At 48.2% G+C, this 19,690-nt stretch overlaps 1 protein-coding gene across 7 annotated transcripts in view; it reads right to left on the bottom strand.

The window, feature by feature from the left end:
• Positions 1 to 19,272, bottom strand: part of PCYT1A (phosphate cytidylyltransferase 1A, choline) — a 28,688-nt gene extending 9,416 nt beyond the window's left edge. For 2 of the 7 annotated variants that reach the window (XR_010606524.1, XM_065640044.1), the window contains exons 1-6: positions 19,048 to 19,174; positions 18,398 to 18,531; positions 16,736 to 16,805; positions 14,881 to 14,944; positions 4,392 to 4,532; positions 1,495 to 1,594 (exon numbers count right to left, since the gene is read on the bottom strand). Coding sequence is in view for 6 of the 7 variants with exons in the window: in XM_065640044.1 (XP_065496116.1) it covers positions 1,495 to 1,594; positions 4,392 to 4,532; positions 14,881 to 14,944; positions 16,736 to 16,805; positions 18,398 to 18,531; positions 19,048 to 19,115 (577 nt within the window). In the remaining variant the exon portion in view is untranslated. Of the gene's footprint in view, positions 1 to 1,494; positions 1,595 to 4,391; positions 4,533 to 6,771; positions 6,803 to 8,086; positions 8,174 to 9,616; positions 9,701 to 12,017; positions 12,137 to 13,843; positions 14,247 to 14,880; positions 14,945 to 16,735; positions 16,806 to 18,397; positions 18,532 to 19,047 lie in introns of those variants that run through there. The other 5 variants (XM_065640050.1, XM_065640047.1, XM_065640048.1 and 2 more) reach the window with 5 other exon arrangements.
• Between the last annotated feature and the right edge of the window lie 418 nt (positions 19,273 to 19,690).

Here is a 19,690-nt window from a genome sequence, read left to right as displayed (position 1 = left end):
ATCCAAAACCCCAGCTGGACTACTGAAAGAAATTCTCCTCAACTGCTGGCACTATCAGCTAAATCCAGAGATAAATAATGAGGAACAAAGTTTTGCTTGGGCCACCTATGTCAGGAGAAATTGAAGCTCTTCTCATTGAGGTCAGCACAGAGGTGAAGTGACATAGTCTAACACTGTCACATAATAGCTTGAGGCTCCCTGACTCCTGGTCTCCTGGGACCACAGAGGACTCCAGCTCTCTTGTTGTTGGTAACAGAAAGCCACACACCCTTGGTATCCAACAAGAGCCTGCTGCTCTCTGGCCCAGTTCAGACAGAGGAGACACACCAGAGCTGTGGTGAGGAAGGGGCAGAGAACACCAAGCAGGAGAGCTGAAACCCACGGGTCTTGGGAGGGCCCTGAAGATACCTAGAGACAAGGCCTCGGAAGCAGCAAGAGGAAGTGTTGATACAAATGTAAGGTTGTTAAATTCAAGCCAAGCAGAGAAGATGGTTTGAGGACAGCCTCTTACAATCACTTTTCAGCAAATCCACCTCAATCTGAAGATGCCAGGAGGCTCTGGAGAGCCAAGGATCTGGAGAGCTGAGATTGCAAAAACTTTCTGTGTGCCAGAAGAGGTCCTGGCAGGCCTTGTAATAAAGAGCAATCACTTTCCAGAAATTGGCTGGGACATCCTTCCCTTTTCCTCCACACCTGCAGCAGCTACAGTTCCTGAGCACAGGCATAAACAGCAACAAGGACATACGCAGTGTATTTCAGTCTCAGCAGGCAGGAGAGCCGATGCTTCAAATCAGAGACCTTTGTGCAGGCTCTGGAGACTTTCAGCTGGGAAACTAAACTTGATTTCCATAACAGAGAAGCCAAGTAAAACAGCACCATCTGCACACTCTGGCACAAGAGGGCAGCCATCCCTTCAAGAGTCAGTCCTGCCTCTGCCTCTCCTTTGGATTTGCAAACAGAACAGTGTTTCTCCCAGCCTGGTTTAGAGAATAAAAGGACATGTTCTTGTTGTGGGGCTGGCCTACTATGTTTAATGACACTGACTTTAACTCAAATCCAGGCTAGAATGGGACATTATGGACAAAGATGTATGCTGGTTTTACTTGCTCATTTGAAGTTTCAGAGGAGATTACTGTTAAAGTGCTTAACTTTAAGCTGCCTCAGACAAAGTAGTACAGAAAAATGTTCAACTCTGATACTACTCTGTAATGGTCAGTGGCACTGGAAGAGCCAAAACACAAATATCTATTTGCTTCAAATAGTCTTACTGGTGAAGGTACAGCTCCTTACACACATAGGCTCCAATTTCAGTTGTACTGGCAGGCCCGACTTCACATGGGAACAGTTGTCTAATCATAAAAGCATTAACTAAGTCATTGGCTGCAAACCTGGTCTGACACACAAGGGTGGTTTGGTCTCAAGAGATATCAAAATCATACCCGTCCCTCCTCAACCCAACATTTATACAACCTTTCCAATCTGGTTTTTACTTACAAGGGGTCCCTCTCATTGCTTCTTCATATGTTACTCTGACGTACGGCTTGCTGTAATCGATTTCCACTTCATCTGAAAATGGAGCCGGTTCCCTCAGTCCCTAAACAGCCAAAGAATTTTGGATGTGAGAACGCAAAGGTGAGGGCACTACGTAGTGGCAGCATGGTGACCGCAGCATCCTAGTCACTGCGTGACTCACTGTGTCTTTGCACGATTCAAACACATGTACTGAAAGACTAATTAGTGTTAAACCTCAAAACAGCCCTGCAGGGTGATGAGCCTGAGCTTAGAGAGGGAGAGAAAGAGAAGTCAGGTTAAGGAGGTGGTAGTCATACTGGACACAAGAAAAACTGGAGGCTCAGCTCTGCAGCTGGTAAAAACAGACTTTTGAGAAACACCATTTCACAGCAGCACAAGCCGAGCTTCATCAAACCTCACTGTCACAGCTCCAGCTATGCTCACCTGGACAAGACCATCACTTAGCTGTGATGTGAAAACTGTAACAGCTCCTTAATTTGCATATATGAACAAGCAGAAGAGTGACACCAACAACAGCACAGATTTCCAGAGAATGTGTGTATCATCACCCATTTCTGAGTCATATGTAGTGAGAAACCGACCTTGATCTGTGGCAGAATATTTCCAACTGCTACAGAAAACCCCCTCTAATCTGCTATCTTGACCACAGCAGTATGTTTAACCAGCAGCTGAAGTCCAGGTATCGTTTCTGGTCTCATCTGAATGGAAGCAAAACATCTGGCATTCCCATAACAGAACAAACAGCTCAATCAGACGATCTTTAAGGTGTCTTCCAACCCAAACCATTCTATCATTCTATGAATTTCCTTTTAGCTAGAAAGCATGGGGCAGCAATGGATGTCTCTTTTCTGAGCCAGAACGCTAGGAAACAAGCTTGCAGATCATTACAATAAAACCTTTAAGCTGCAAAAAGCTAATCAGCAGTTTCCTCTCTGGCTTCCTGGCCCATCGCAGCATCCTGCCATGGTGCCCAGCACCACTGCGACCAGATACACCACGGCTATTAGTGCTAATGCCATTCCTTACTAGAGTGCTCAGAGTGAAATGCACAGGAAAGCAACCACTGGCCAATACATTCAAGCAAACTGATACTGCTGAAAATCCCCCTTAACTTACTGAGGCTGTAGTCCCCACGATTCACACAGCATCTCCTCTAGCACGATCCCTACTGTTAGGCAGGGCCGGCAGGTCTCTCGCTTCATCACTGCCATTCTATCTGTGACTTGTGAATAAAATCAGATTCCTTGTGCTCTGGTTGGCACGTACCTGATAGGAAGCTAGGAATAAAAGCAAAAAAAAAAAAAACCTATCAAAATGATCGGAGGATTGCAGAGAAATGTCCCCTAAAGCTCCTGCCAGAATTCTGCCCTTCCTCTGCAGCACCTACGAGGGTCAGGACTCAACCTGATGTGCACAATACAACAGATTTATGTGTCAGCAGGTTTGTTACCACCATCTGCTGCTGAGCCCCACCGCTTTAGGGGCACACTGCTAGCCAGCCAGTTAGTTGGGAGCGCTAAAGGCTTCCAGGGAATGTCACAGGTGACACTACTACTCATGCTATAATAAACGAATCTTTCACAAAAGGAAGAAAAAGGAAATTTTTCATCAAGAGGTCTGCATTAGCCCTGTGGCTAAAAAACAGCCAGGAAGTTTAGAAAAAGTCTAGATATTACTTATCTTGTGCTGTTCATAAACAGATGCTTTATTTCTAACATAGGACAGATGCCAATTTGAAGAGCAAGTGATTCTCTTTCCTTAGTGAAACTTGTGGGGTCTCTAAGAGTGACAGGGTGGGACAGTCAAAGATATTTGGCCTCTCTGGGGTAAGTCACACAACAGCTCAAGCCTCCATTCCCAATGCTTGCCTCCCCAGTTCTCAGTGCTGGTGCTGCTCTTTGTTACCATCTGTCAAATGCTCTGGGACAGGACTCAAGTTCTGAAGAGCAAAACATTGTTATCAAAGAAGAAAACTGCAGCACATCACTGTATTTTGCCAAGGACTATGACCCCAGTACGACGTGGCAGGGATGGTAGCTGGCTTTTGACAGAGATAAGGAAAGAGCAACTAGAGCACACGTGATGTGCGGGACAGCTCCAGGAGGAGGGTAGAGAAGAGGTGCAAAAAGCCCATCACTGCAATTGTGGCAAGCAGAACTTAAAGTCAGCCCTTTACACCAGCGCTGTCACAAAATCCCTTTGAAGATACTACACAAGTTAAAGCCATTCCAAGGTTGATCTAGGAGGAGAAATCCTTTTGTCTTTTTGTTTATTTATTTGAACACTCCCAAAGTACCAGCAGCATAAACGCAGTCGCCTGCCATACCAAGTGAATCAAACGAACAGTCATCTTCCCAGCATTTCAGAGCATGGATTCAATAGATTGAATTATGTTCTGTGGGTGCTTACAGACTTCAGACCCTCCTGCAGCTCCCCTGACCTGCACAGAACTGCTTTCCGTGAGGTGCATGAGTTGTTACATGCTTGTCTGGAGCATTTCCTCCTCCCGTTGGAAACCCACCTGTGCGAAATGAATGCTTATTTCTCCATGAATATCTACATGCATGCCTATTCGGGTTCAGCTTAAGTGACTACAAACAAGCTGGACACTCCACAAAAGCAGCTTAGCGACGCTTGCCTCAGACCTAATTTAAGCGCACGTTGTAAGTATGTTATTAGGATGAACAAAGGAAGATTTTAAACTGGCTTTGCAAGGAGGATAGCTGCTGTCACTTGGTTATTCCCCGCCCCCCTTTTTTTCTGTGTCCACAGAAAAAACATCACATTTATCTTTCTGCTGTTACGGCTCAAAGTCCTAATCTCACAGGCACCTAAAGCTCCTATCTCTGCTTACTTACAAATGAGCGTCGGGACATTTTTGGAGGGATTCCATCCAGCTCTGTCGCCCCATTGGGGCCAGATCCATCTTTTCTTCTCTTTCGGGAATTCAGCCTGGACGAGGTCGGTGGCTCCATCTTGCCAAGCACGTCCACTAAGAACTGGAACAAAATGAAGGAGGCGGGGTGGGGAAAAAAAAAAAAAGATATTTCTCAGCTCTTCCAAAGCAGAATCAGTCAACAGCAGTCACAGCATACAGAAGGTCAGTGCAAAGACACAGCCACCTAACAAGAGGCTCAGCCAGTTGTATTTGGCATCAGCTACCAAGGCTTGACAAACAGTGCCTGGTGGGAATACTGAATCATTTAATGCGACGTGAAGCTGTTCTGCAGAGAGAAGCGTGCAGCAGTCAGCTGGCTGGAGAGAAACTCAAACAAGAGTTGCGATGCAAGTTATAGATTGTTACTACAAGGCTAATTATGCTATTTTAGCACCTGAAAAGCAACCTAAGGATTAAGGCATGCCCAGTCTGCATTCAGTCCTCCCCCAGCTCTCATTTTGATGAATGCAAACACTCTTCTACCCTTCTGTGCCCACTCCCACCACAAGACAGCTGGTGGGTGTGCAGCATCCCTGTACAATCCTGAAAAGAGGAAGGAGCAGGTTTAAGCAGAAGGATAAGGGTGAGGGAAGGGGTGCAACCCATGGCCATAACTTAAATACCTAGCTGGCTTGCGGTTTGCTTTGCTGTTTGTGTAAGACCAAGGTGCAGCTCCGCAGTGGGGACAGCTCACCTTGGGATGGCGGCCACCACGCTCCCCTCCCATCCCCTGTCCCCGCTGCAGTGGTGACTCAGCCGATGGAGAAGCAGCTGCTGACACCACGTTCGGGCACACTTAGTTCTGGCGCTTTACCTACCAGGCTGTAAATAGTGGTGGCTCAGCTGAATTGCTGCTGTGATGAATAGATAAGACAACCCGTTTGGGACAGAAATCGTGACAGCTATCTGGAAATAAGTGATCCGTGCTTTTGAGGTGGAGTCACTGTATCTCCCCACAAGAGCCCTGGAGCATCAAGAGGCCCAGCACTTCACACAGCTGAAGCAAATCCAGGGGTTTATAGAAAGGCATGGCAGCAAACATTCCCTTCTCAGCTGCTGCAGGAGTTAGAAATGGGTGCTAGATTTGCAAAGTTTATAACTAAAGAGCAGCATTATCTCTCGCTCCCTTGAAGTGTGCAGCTCTCCAGCAAAGCAAATGGCACTCCTGACCTGCTGCTCTGGAGAGCAGCGTGACCCTTCTGCCCAGGAACGACACTTACATGCCTGCCTCAACACCCTAATCAGAAAAGCCGTGAGGAATTTAAAACGCCTCCCCACCCACATGCAGTGGGTGTGCTGGAACGTGTGAGGTGGGGCATGAGGTATGAGAAAGGGCAGATGTCCCTATGAACACCATCACTGTCCTTGGCAGGGAGTCCTGCCAAGAGTTCCGACTCAGGATGAGCCGGGACTGTCCCCAGTAAAGGCTGCTGGGTGAAGCTCTGCTGTTGGGCAACCAAGAAGAGTGGGCTTTGTGAAAGAGAGCTCTTAAGAAGCACATTTAGTGACTGGACTCACTGAAGCAAAAATGACTCCAAGTTGAGGAATGTTCCAAAGTAAGGAGTCAAACATGGTTTAATGACACACGAATGTATCGCGCTCCTCACCTTGTATCAACAAGGTGATCCCCTATGAACAGCATCAGGGCTAAACACAGCTGAACTGGTTTTGGGCTACATGCATACGAGTACCCCAGACTGCTCTGCTAGACCTAGGACAATGCACTAAGAATAAGAAAAAAGAAGCTTAGGTAAGTGGGTAGCCAAAAAAATATTGGGGGTGGAAGACAAAAGTGACAGTGAAGAGCAGCCACAAGGACATTTCAGAACCGCATGAGCCATCCAGCACTCACTCCATAATGCCTGCGAGTCAAGTTTGCTGAGTTTTCTCCACTCCAGTAATTAATTTACTATTTCCTAACAAGAAACAAACATACGGGAGAGTGCAAAAGCAATCTCAGGCAAAAAGAGTTTGCAACCCTGAGCTTCTAGTATTCAAACAGCTAAACATGCATTTAACTTTCAGGCAAGATCTGTGCTGTAAGTGCAGCAGCTCTCAGAGTGCCTCTGGGAAAACACATGGTATGACAAGGAATTTTTAGGTTTTGCAAGGTGTCATCTCACAAGCACACTCTGTGTCAGCTATTTACTTCAACACCATGGCCCTAACAGAAACCATCCAGTTCACAAAAGCAGCAGACCTCTGTTCACGTAACCCCAGTTTTCACAGAAACAGCGGGGGAAACAGCAGCAGATTTTCTTGTTATTTGGTCAAAATAATTTCACCGTGCCTCAATTCACCTGTTGGTCTCTGACCACTTGCTTTCCTTCCCTTTGGAGAGAATTAAAAGTTCCGTTAATGTGCTGAACGCAGTTATTCTGAACCAGTGCCCAGCAGAACATTAAAACCCACTGGCAGAGACTCTGGTGCTGAAGCACAGATGCAACACCCTCCACGCACAAACTGGGGAAGCTCTTCCCATGTTAGCTTGGCCCATCAGAGCAACCAGACACAAGTACACTCTCTGCTGAGTTATCAGCAGCATTTTGCTGCTGGGTGCAGAGCTCGGGGCCGCCAAAAAACTGCAGGTTACAGCTCTGTGCTTTACGCTGATGTACAGCAGCTCTGTCCGAGCCCTGGAGAAATCTTCAACAGCTTCTTCCAACCCCACCATCTGCCTGCCTCCACCCAAACTCACTTTTACACTTCTCCAGGTATACATAGTCAAATCATGGCAAACAACAGCTTAAGCAAATAGATTTGCTCTGCATTAGATAAGCGGCAGCAGCTCTACCTGACGCATCAAGGGAGGAACCTGCTTCAAGGATGGCGTAAATATGCTCTACCTGCTCTGACCTTACAGGATAGGTATTGCTGAAGGAACCTCTGCAGTGTCCGGTGAGCTGGACACCTCATGAGTGACGCAGCTCCGCTAATTACTCAAATTAATGCAGAAATGAAACAATAATTTTACTACTCTTCAGAGCTTTAAAACCTCTATCCTGCAGCTAGTGTGTTTCTGGGAAGCCCTCCCAGCATCAAACTTCTCTTCATCAAAAACTGGGAAGGTTTTTAAAAACAAACCACATGTTATTGTGATAAAGCTACTAATCTTAGAATGTTTCATTTTGACCCAAATGACTAAAATAGCATCCCAAACAATTACTTACTGACAATGGGATCCAGCATCTGTAGCTGAGCTTAACACAAGAGCACACAGCTTTGCTTCCCCAAATGCATAAAACACTGATTGTTCCAAAATTAATTACATTTGCAGCAGATGGGGAAGGGGAAAGAGAAGATAGTTCTCAATGTTCATTCTGAAAAACTCCAAGATAACAACCAGGCATAACTAAAAGAGCAAGCCCTGCTGTAAAATACTAACATTCTGTTTTGTCTAAGGCGCCACCCTCCTGCGCTACTGAGTCCGTGCTGAATATGAGAAACCACTCGCAAGAAGCAAAGTTAGAAGTGACCCATTTGGCAAAGCCATGGGCAAATCACAGTCCCTGCGCCACATGACAAAATACTCAGGGGCTTTGCTTCTGAAACTTCTTTCTTTAGTGCACATCCTGCATCAAAGCAGCGCTGTGCATCACCTGCCAGCGAACTCACCTCGAGAGAGAGTGTTGCACAGGCTCTGCGAGCAGCCGACTGCCAGACAGGAGGAGAGCGGCTCTCCCCGTCAGGGAATCGCTCCTCAGTCCCCAAGTGCAGATACTGAATGAAGGAGGGGAAGCAGTTGAAGGCAGAAACAGGAATTTTCTTTAAACTGTGGCAATAACAGCCTTCAGAAATCACCCAGCACTTTGCTGAGAGTAATACTTGCAAAGCTCAAAAACACAGCCACTTCTGGGACAGAAGAAGGACAAGCATTGATTACCACAAAGAAAAAAAATACATAGGCAGGGAAGGAATTTAAAACTTCTCCCTTATCGTGAGTGAACTACACCACCCTCCGAGCTGGATTTTAACCACAACACCGAAGTTAACACCTTTGCCAGAAGGAGAACGTCAGAATAAGTGCAGCAAATCTTCTTGCTTAGCCAAAACCTTATCTCACTGGATAGTACTGATTTTTTACTTATCCTTGGTGTTGTCAGAGAACTGCCTGCCTCACACTACACTGGAGACGCAGATGAGATATTTCTACACCCTAAGCACACTGATGGCGTGAGGACCTGGCCCACCTGCATTCTTTGTGTTTCGATGTCCCGAGGAATTTCTTGAAGAATATTATCTGCAAATCTACATGCAGCTGCAGGATTTCTTCTGCCACTTCTCCTGCTTTTCACTTGCAGAAGCAAGATAAATCCTGCTACTTACACTTGAAGCCTGTTCAAAACAAGAGCCTACTCCAACAACTCACTTAATGCTCCAGCCCAAAGCCGCTGCATTTCCCAGCAGGGCTTCGAGTCAGTACAAGATGGTCACGCTGGACCAGCGGGGCCCATCGGACACCCACGGCTGCCAGGCTGCCCTGTCATCCCTCTGAACTTGGGAGGTGTTGGCACAGTCAGATGTGACTGTCATGTGCTGCTCTGCCTACAAGATCAGTCCACTTTACGAGAGCAAGATATTTCTCTTCTGCTGACTCATCTGCAGGCAAATACTACTAAACTTTGCACTCTGCCAGCTGTCTGCAGAGAGGGAATGCCTTGACACATGGACTGCATGTAAGCAAGAGCCTCAGGGAAAAGGAAGAAGTCCTGTCACTTCAGATAATTCCCCGGCCAGGCTGTAAAGTACCCAAACCACCCTGAGTTCCTCAGTCATAGGGAGAAGATCTTTTTCCCCCTGTTCTCTCCCACCTCCAGCCCCCAGTTTATGATTGACCTTACTGGTGTGTATCCCTGCAGAGATCTGTTGCAGACACAGAGACTCAGAAAAGGTTAATGACAGAAAACTCATCACAGACTCCTTGAGAAACTGATGAAAGTCTGTTTACAAGATGAGGATTAACCTGCACATAATAACTGGGAGAGATCAGGATCTCTCTTCAATACACACTTAAGAATCTTGCCCAGTCTCCAAGGCAACTTCATTCCCAGCCCAGGCTTGCGAGGCCCAGATTTGCCCCAATCTCCTGACTGAAAGCATCTGCTTAAAAACTGAGTGCTAATGGCTGTGACCCAGCCTGCTCACCTCCAGAGAAGGCTGCGACTCTCCCCAGCACGGCTGCTCTCCCCACGGTCAGTAGCTGCTCTATCTAGATGGTCTAAGCCCTCGAGCCCTTTATAAAGGTTCCTGGAGGAGCTGGCGGGCAGAGTCCTGTCTACGCTTAACACGCAGGCTGCTTCAGCTGCTCTGGTTGAGCAAAAGGAGTCATCCTGCAGCATATTAATAGCCACATGGACCTATAAAAAGAGAACCCAGTTCAGCCAGTGCCACAACCTGGTCCAACAGCATCCAGATCTTTGCTATACTGGCTAAAAAAACCCCCAAGCCTTGCATCCCCTAACATTTGCTCAAGCAGAGCCCAAGCATGCAGAAGATCTGGTACCCACATCCTGCAACTGATGAAAAAATCCTGCTTTTCACCAACGAAGTCCCAAATGGCTCAAGATAATTCTCCCTAACACCACCACAACTGAAAACGGTGCAGCGCGATTGCCTGAGCAGCGCTGCTATGAAATCCACACACACAAAAAAAAGAGAAGCTGCTGGCAAGACCTTCTCCATGAATTTAGGGGCCTTCTGTGTGCACCACAACCCCAAGGCACCGAGTGTCCTGGCATGCGACAAAGTCTCTGCTGCTGCGGTTAGTGAAGCTGCATGAGAAGAGTTTATGCAGAACATCAAGGCCGATTAGGAGCCTGCCCACGGACAATAAAGTACAGGTGGTCATTCTGTCCTGACTTTTGCGTTCAGTTGCATTTTCGTTTCTAGGGCTTAACAACAGAGCCTTTTGAGACTTCAGGAGACAGCCTCCTTTAGTAAGTTTACGCATCAATACCAAATCCTTGCTCCAACAGCTATTGTTTGTGGCTCATTCTACAGTAATTTCAAGAGAATTACAATTCAGATCTTAGACCAAGAAACTTCCAAGTCATGAATTCTAGTAATTCTGTATACACAGAAAATTCCTTCAGGAAATAAAGCACCGGTATTTGTTATTTGAATTTCAAAAGCTAGTATCATGGCTGTCCTCAGGCCCAGGAGTCCTACAGGTGGAAACCCACCAGTACCTGCTTCTGATCATGCCAGACCTGTCCCCGCAGGCTGAGGGACTTGGTGCTGCAATGGCACAGGGTGGGGACAGAGGAGGGAAGGCCACCTGCAGTTTCCTGCACCTCCCTCCACAGCGAGCGAGGGCTACCAAGGAGCACCATGGCTCTCGGAATTCCCGCAGACTTTAATTACAAAACAATTAATCAGTGTGGCCAGTACTTTGGTGGACACAAACAGCAGGTTAGAGAGAATGTGTACCTGCGCTGCAGATGGGTCACACCTTCCTTCTCCACAGTCAGGGCCACCTCATTTTTCTGCTCCTCTCTCCCCAGGCCTTGGCTGCATCCTCTAGGTCAGGGATGTTCCCCAAAGCCCCCACACTCCAAGCCCTGGGGGTGTCCTCCAAAAGTTTCCCAAACCATCTGCTGTATCTCCTCGCAGCCTGCCCCCACTGCGGCCGGTCCTGCCATCCCTCAGCACCGAGCCCCAGCCTGTCCCCAAGCCCCTGCCATGGGGAAGCAGCTCACCATGCCCCTCCCAAGCAGACACTGCCCCCTTCCCAAAGCCAAGCGCCCCATGTCCCCAGCAGCCAGCACCTCCCCGAGCCCCGCTGTGCTGTGGCCACCCTGCTGTGACAGCAGCCCTGGGGAGGGACCCCCGACTGCCCCCCGGGGCAGGGGGAGGTGCCCTCATGTGCCTCCAGCCGAACCCCCGCACCTGCCTCCGGGCATCCCTCTGTGCCCAGAAAGTGCCTTGTGCCTGCGCCCCAGTGACAGCCCCCACATCCCCCCAGTTGTAAGGAACATTTAACGAACAAATGTCGTTTTTACAAAACTGGGGACCCGGTGCCTGATCCCAGCGTGGGGGAGGGAAAGACTCAGAGACATCAGACTATGAATCCTTAATGTAAAACAAAGTCTCTTTGAACTAATTCCGGAATACACACTGATACCTGTATTTAAAAAGTCCATCTAGGGGGAAGATTAGCCGAAGAGCCAGGAATACCTATTTTAAATAGATTGATAAGGGGAAGGGGGTTGTTAGAATGAGATGAATGAGACAGGTAAACTGAGGCAGGTTCAGGCAGCCTGTAAACCCTGCAGTACCGACCAGTGGGGAGCAGCGGAGGGAATCTGCGGCCGGGATTTGGGGGGCATATAAGCAGGGGCTTTTTGCCCTGTTCCATGTGCCGACCTTTAGGTACAACACCCGGTCCTGCAAAGTCGTTAATAAAACATGCTTTGCTGAGAGCTGTCGCCTAGGCCTACTCTGTTGGCAAGGTAATCGTTTCCCACAGCAGTGACAGCCCCCGCAGCCACCCCAGGACCCGCCACACACCCCAACAGCCCCCCCGCTCCCCCCGGTGCCTCCCTACCAGCGCCGCCAGCCGCTCGCACCTCCGCAGCCCGGCCCGGCCCCGCCGCTGCTGCCGGCGCCGCTCCCGGCCCCGCCCCGCTCCCGCCAACGCCAACGGGGCGGCGGGCGGAGCCGCTGCGTGTCGGGCCGGGGCGGCAGGAAGGGACCGGCCGCGCCCCCGGGAAACCGCGCCCGGAACCTTCGTTCCGGCGCGCAACGGGTCCCGCCCTCCCCGGGGCCGGCCTCGTAGGGCCGAGGCCATAGGGTCGAGGCAGTGGCCGAGCAGCGGGGCAATGGGCCAGCGGAGGTTTGCTGCTGCGGCCACGACCCCGCCCTGCGGCCCTTCGCGTGTCAAATATAAACTGCGGGCACTATGGAAGGGGGGAGCCAAGCACCCCCAGAGCTGCTCCCACCAGGGCAGCTTTGCCTCAGCCCTTCACGTTGCGCTGCCGGCGTCGTCCTATTGCTTCAGCAGCTGCTTGGTTTTTCTCCAGGGAAAACGCAGCACCTGTTACCCAGCCCAGGTCATGGCCAAGGGTGGCTGGAGCTGAACAATCAGAGACTCGAACCTGCTCCGTACAATGCTTTTGTGAAACGGCTGTTGAAAGCCTCCAAAACAGAGCAAGCACAAGGTGAAAAATCGTGATTTAATCACCACGACTTTTAAATAAAAGCCTTAGAATTAGTCTGAAGGCATATACGATCTTCTGGCAAATGTCTTTATGTGGAGGGTTTACTGTTGCCCAAAACTTGCACTCCCAGGTTCACACACAAACCAAACAGCATCATCACCTCCTCTCTGCAGCTCCATTAATGGTGACAGCCACAGGCAGGGACAAAGCAGTCGGGTAAGTCACCCTCTATTCCCCATCTGAGGAAAAGGAGAGGAAGCCGCTTTCAAACAAACAGAGAAACAAGAGAGTGTCGCCTCCTGGATTGCAGCTGAACGAGTGATTCTAGAAGATGCATCATAATTTGTTACTTCCCTGCTTTGGAGGAGCTGCATGGACAGAGCGAGTTCTGCTCGAACGGTCGGTGAGGATTCAGGATTCACCTCACCCAACTTCAGCACTTTAAAGCCATTCATACAGCTGAAATTGTTCAGCTGTGTTTTCGCCTTGGTCAGCACAGAGACAAGAGGCATCACCAGACAGCAACTCATCCCACCTTCCGATGGACACCCAAGATGCACTCGGGTGGCACTCGGTCTCTCAGGAACCAACCCAGTCCTAACTTTTGGGGACATGTCAGACTTTAGTACTCCTTTTCTGATCTACAGCAGCCTTTTCTACTGCTCCTTTCTGAGGCTAGAGTTCTAACATATTTGGGCTCCAAACATCCACTGTTGTATCCTAAAACAATTACAGAAAGACAAAGATTGAGAAAGCACCGCAGTCTCTGCTGAAGAGGGCAATGAGCAGTGATTACTCAAAGCGTCCATGGGTGCCAAACTGCACCAAACCAATGCGGAGTTACAGCAGGGAGGAGTTTTGGCAGTCAGTGGGGTGAGCAGGCTGCTGGCCTGACCTAAGGCCCTAAATACCTTGTCTTCCTATCAGGTAATATCATCTCATGAGACACTGCGCTGGGATTCACAGCCCAAATCTTACAGGAGTCATAGGAACAAATCTGGATAACCAGAATATGAGGTTGGCTTTATGGGTTAATTTACAAAGAATCCTCAGAAAATGATCATCTGAGAAGCACAGACAAGCACTCAAGGCTACTGCATCTTGTAGAGCGGAGGAAGAGGACAAACTGTGGAAATGGCAAGAGTCAACCCACAGGAGAGGAAATATTAAATACATAAATTTATTATGTTACATTTCTTATAAATATCTCATTCATTTCTGAAAATTAACAAAAATAAAAGCAACAGAACCTTTCAGGACAAAAGTTGGGCTTGCCTTAGAAACAATGGCAATTGGCAAAACACTTTTTTAGGACAAAACCAACACACTGTATAAAAACAAAGGGTGATTTAAATAAAGGATGTAATATTATTGTGCTTAAAGCTCTATCAATATCCACAAGAAAGAAGGAATGCTGTAGTGTGTAGGACAGGTGTAGGACATGCTTTGTAGAGCTGTTATTTTGTTAGGTACTAAAGGAAGAATACGATGCTTTTGTGCACTTTAACAAAAAAATACCCTAAAGCGTTCTCCCCCACCTCTGTCCTTCTGTGCTATATTTACCATCTTCAATAGTAGAAGCAGCCAAATGCGGCTACCACACAAAACAGGCTGTCCTGGGGAGAACAGAGAAAGGCCCCGTGTTAATAAAGTTGAGCTCTTTGCTAGCCTAACTGAAAAGGCTAACCTAAGGTAACATTTAGACCAGAGCATAACCTTATATTGTAATAGATTGTGATTTTCTATCCTTTAGCTAGTTCCTTATTCACCTCAGTTGTGATGTAACCCAGGCCAGTGTGTCCAAATACCAGAAGTGCCTCAAATTACTCCATCCAACCACCCGCAGATGTTTAGGTGTCAGTTTAATAAGAAAACAAGCTAATAATGAAATAAAATCTTGACTTCTGCTCAGTCCTGGATTCCAGCTATACTCCATGACAGAAGTTCAGCAAAGCATGTAAGAAGAGACTTTCTCTCTTGTGCTTCCTCTCCCCACCTGTAAAATGTTGTGACTGTAATGACTTTTGTACAGTACTCTATGACCTACTTGGGAAATAAGTTTTACTATGGTAGATATTATATCTAAGTATGTTTTGTGAACGAGGACATAAATCATACTGTTTCAGTGGACTCTTGGTTCCTTCCTTCTAGTGGTTGTTTTTTTCCTGCTCTGTTATTTAAGGTCACATGGCCTCTCATACAAAAGCAAGTAGCGTTACACTTTCCCATGGTAAAACAGCCGATACTTACATTCATGAACACATCGTGAGCGTAGCTGTCAGTGTCGGCATCCCAGAAACATCGTGCAGCCATACTAGACAAAGGAGACAGAGTGGAGCCGTTACCCACAGAGTTCACGTGCAAGGACGGAAGTGATGGCAGATACTTTCCTTGAAAAAGCAAACTAGACTTCCTTTAAAGATAAAGGAAATGGGAAGCATCTTCATGAATCCTGAGCTTAGATCCCCACTGCTCAATTCCACCACATGCCCTCTGTATGTGGATCAAGCACCATCTTCAAACTCATCAGCTATCAGCCCTCCCACCTTCACTGGCCAGTAGGGCTTGAAACCTCATTGCTGTGGTGCTTAAGAATCTTTGACTTCTGGCCTATGCGTATCAGTGGCTAATTTAGCTTATTTGTTCTTGTCCTTCACCTCCTGCACCCTCGTGGTACATATTCCCAACTTATTTATAGGGAGCTATCGTATTCCTTGGCAGACGTCGTGTTCCTAGACCATGAGCTAAGCTCTTCTAGTCCTTTCTTATCTATACTCTCTGTTCCCTGACCAGCCTGCTGGCCTTTTTCTACACCTGCTTCAGTCCAAGCCTTACCTTGAAGACAAGCAACTGGACCATAATAGGATATTACAGACAAGACCTTGCTGCTGCCTTGTCTAATGTCACTGACACTCCCCTTGCTCTGCAAATGTCCATCCCCTGCCTGCTCTAGTCAGTCTCAGCTGGCAGGATCCCTGTCTGTGGCACAGTGTGTTGTTCCTAGTCCCTACAGGTATGGCTTATTGTTACAAGATTGTTGAATTTCATTCTTTTTTTCTATTACCTTAACCCTCAGGGATATTCTGATCCTTTTTTTTTTTTTTTTTTTAAGTCCAATATTCCACTCTGCCTCTGGAATACCCTGGCTATTCTGTGTATTGCATTAAGCATGTTAGTGGTCACACTTCAGTCTTTCCTCTTGCCTATTTCAAAACAGAGAATTTCTCCACTTGGCTCTGTCAGTCTGTGTTGCTGGGCTTCACGTTTCAAATCAGACCACCTAATTAAACTGCTCACCCTGGTACGGTGCTTCTGGCGCAGCTTGCCTGCAGACAGACATTCCTGACAAAAGCCGGAGCGGCAGGTACGGATATTCCTTCCTGACCTCCAGAACACTGAGGCACCAGATCTGATTACAGCTCTGCTGCACTGATCTTCTGCTGGAGTACTGGGCACAATAATAAAGATAAGCCCAGCAGATAAAGCACATAAACCCTGTGGGCTGTTCTCTTCTGTCTTCTCCCTGCTCACTCGTAATGGAAAACTACAGCCCACTACTGCAGCCAAAAGGAATTCTTTTGTCTGATTGCAGGCATCTGGAGCTGGACTGCAAGTGCTCAGCACCCACAGTCTAGGCTCGATTCCCATGACAGTATTGCATGAGGATTATAGAAATTTAAACTTCTGAAAAATGCCTACCTGGGGGATTAAATGCAAATGAAGTATTTATGGAAATTGGGCTTTAGACAGAAGTGAGTTACTATGGTTCCTGTGCTCCAGCAGGACCTTGAGAATGGACTGGATTTGTGCTGGTATTCATCATGGATACAGTGTGAAATGCCTTTCTGCAACACTCCTCACGAATGCTTTTCAGCATTTCAGCTTGCTAAGAATGACCATACACACAATTATCACTGGGTAATTCAGTCAGCCACAATCCAAGCCCTCACTTGCCACTTAAAGAGAAAAGAAAGTGCTTTACAGACTTTATCATCTGCAGAGAGATGTTTGTAACTAGGAAAGTTGGAAGCAGCTTCCAAAGGAAAAAAATACACGCAAACCCAACAAAAATGACAGAAATACAATTAGAAGATGCAAAACTTACTTCACTCCTTCTCCTCTCTGCTCTCCAATCACAACCTGAACCACCATTTTGTACCTGTCAAATCCTTCCTCTGGAGAGAGAAAAAAAAATAATAGCGAGAGCAACAGCTTGGGCCCAAACCAGGACCCAGGAAGCAAAAGACTTCTGGGTACAAAGCAAGTGTCCTGTACAAGTCCATGCAATTGGCAAAGTGGACAAACTGCCATGTGGCTTCATTTTCCCAGGTACAGAGAACAGTGGTCTTATTTGAGTTAAAGGTGAACAGGGTATTTGACATCTGTCAAAGGATGCATCTAAGGCAGTAGACACCCCTAAGCAGCCACACTATGTGTCAGCATTCTACTTGGACAACTTCCAAGAACCGAACACATGGGAAGAATGTAAATAAGGCCACTGGTGGACAAAACCTTCCTTGAAAAAAAATGGCTTATTTTTAGACTGTTCTGATGCAAAGGTATTGAAGAGATTCTTCTGCCACACAGGTGTTTCCTTCGCTTCTGAACTGGGATAAAAGGCCACATAAAAGCATATGTGGATCTATGTTATGCGCCTGCAAAGATATGCAATTGTTTTACAGCACTGAAGAAATACCTTTGGGGCGTAGGCCAAATCCAATCAGGCCATGGCAATATTCCAGGAGCCAAATCAGAACAAGCATGTTTAAAATGAAATATAGAGCCTAATGCTTGTCCTCAACAAAACAGTGTCCCAGGAAGGCTCTGGTGCACTGTTTCCACTGGAGGATTAAGCTCAACATGCTGTGGCTGGTAACATTCACCATGCCAGGATCTATCAGAGATACCAGCTGATACAATGGCCACACAGAGCCCGTCTCACTTCAGGCTACTGCGAGTGTGTTTACAGATTATTGAAGCCAAGCCCTGTGTGTATTAGCTCGGCATCAACACGTGCTGGGACTACAGCTGCTGCTTGTTTTAAAGCAGATGCATAATTCTGGGAGAAGAATAAACCCACGGTTCCTGCTGAGTGACGGTATGTCTGTGTCAGCGTGTCAGGCCAACCCAGCAGATGGAGCACCAGCCTGTCCTCTGGGAGAAGGCAAAAAAAGTGACGGTGCCAACACGCATCTATGTACTTGTTCCAGCACTGAATGCAGGAAACACCTGCTGAAGCCTGAAATTTAGCTCTTGAACTCAGAAATGTTGGAGGGCATCCTGCACAGCACCACCACGACCTTTTTCCAGTGCTGTAAGGCTGTAGTCACACCCCTCCTTGGCTGATTGTGCCCCTAACTCTCTCCCTCTTTGCTGCTCCCACCGGGTCTTGTTCTGATCTCCCTGCTATTCCACTCTGACCCAACTCTGATCCAACTTGCAGCAGTTTTTTCTGCTATACTGAGGCAAGAAGCAATGAAGCATTTTTTCTTTCTTCCCTCTGATGCAGCTTCTTTTCCCCTGCAGCCCTCCAAGGCTGATATCCCAGACCAGCCGGTCTACAAAAACAATTCTTGTCTGCTCAAATTAGGTTTCTAGTTCCGCAGGCAAGGACATATGTATATAGGCCAGAATGTTTCATAACCATCAACTCGAGTCAGTCAACAGCGAAGAAAAAGATTTCAAGAATAAAGGAGGAAAGAGGGATTTTGTCAAAGGGAGAGGATACAGTAAGAAAAGAAACGACTTCCCCAGCAAGCCTCCTTACCTTTCAGTCTGTCTTTTATTATCTCTGACAAAGACTTTGTAAGCTGAGGCATTTCTTCGGGGACGTACTGTATGTTGGCCAGCTTCTCCTTCAGTATTGCATGGATGCATTCTTTTACTGTGGATGATTTAAATCTATCAGGGAAAAAAAAAAAAAAAGAAAAAAAAAACAGCAAAAGAAGGCCCAGAAAGTTCACATGATGTGTAAAAACATACATAACCTCGCCTGGGAAAATGTGACTTTCACATAATAAAGAATAATGACAAATGAAAACCATGGGGAAACAAAGCCCAGCTGAGACAGAGATACTTACCCAGCCCTGCCAAAAGCCAAACACCCACAAGCAGAGGTGTGAAACCAGCCCCATCTGAGGTTGCCCCTTCAGCGGCATCCCCACCTGTGCTCCCCCTCGCCACCCCACCCACCTCCCTCTACATCTCATGTCAAAGTTGATCCAGTGCCCTCCCCAGACTCCAAACCCCGGGGGGCCCCGCATTCCCAACACCCCCACTCAGCCCCTACAGCCCCATGCGAGCCCCCCATGCCCAGGGAGGCCCTCCCCGACAGTCCCACCGCAGCTCCCACATCCCCTCACACCCAAAGCCCCCAGGGCATCCTCCCTCCGTCCCCGGCGCCCCCAGGCCCCTCACCGGCGCTGCAGGCCGGGCCGCAGGCTGTACGTGTTCCCAGCCTCACCGTCCGCCCCCAGCTCGCCCATGGCCGCAGCCCCCGCAGGCCGCCCGGCGTTGGTTACCCCGGCAACCGCCGCCACTTCCGCCTCCTTGCGTCACGGCGCGTCACGTCACGTCACGGCGCCGCGTTCCGCCCCGCGTCTTGCGTAGTGGGGTTCGCACGTGGCCGTGGGGCGCGGACCCACGGAGCGCGGCGTGGGCATCGGGGGGGTCCGGACCCCCAGCGCCGGTGCGCGTCCGGGAAAGGGGGTGTATGAATTTTTTTTACATCGGTCAGAAATTTTTTATCTCGGCCTTTTTTAACAATTAAAAAAATATATCTAACAAGATAATCGGTAAATAAATGGTAAATAATTGCAATAACAATAGTAAATGAAGGGCGTGATGAGCCTGCTGCTCGGGGAGGGGGCTGATGGGCTCAGCCGGAGAGGCGGCCTCAGCGTGGGGTGCGTCCCCTGTGCTCTCCTACCACCCCAAACCCTCCTCCCACCCCAAAACCGGGCGGCACCCCCACACCGACCCCTGCCCGCTCTCTAGCCCGGAGCTCGATGGGCTGGAGCGGCTGCGGGTGCAGTGCCTGCGTGGTCCAGGTGGCAGCAGA

This window comes from Caloenas nicobarica, chromosome 8, assembly GCF_036013445.1.
Source record: "Caloenas nicobarica isolate bCalNic1 chromosome 8, bCalNic1.hap1, whole genome shotgun sequence".
NCBI lineage: Eukaryota > Metazoa > Chordata > Aves > Columbiformes > Columbidae > Caloenas > Caloenas nicobarica.
The sequence above is the reverse complement of the archived record's forward strand: the minus strand, read 5'-3'. Positions and strand labels throughout refer to the sequence as shown.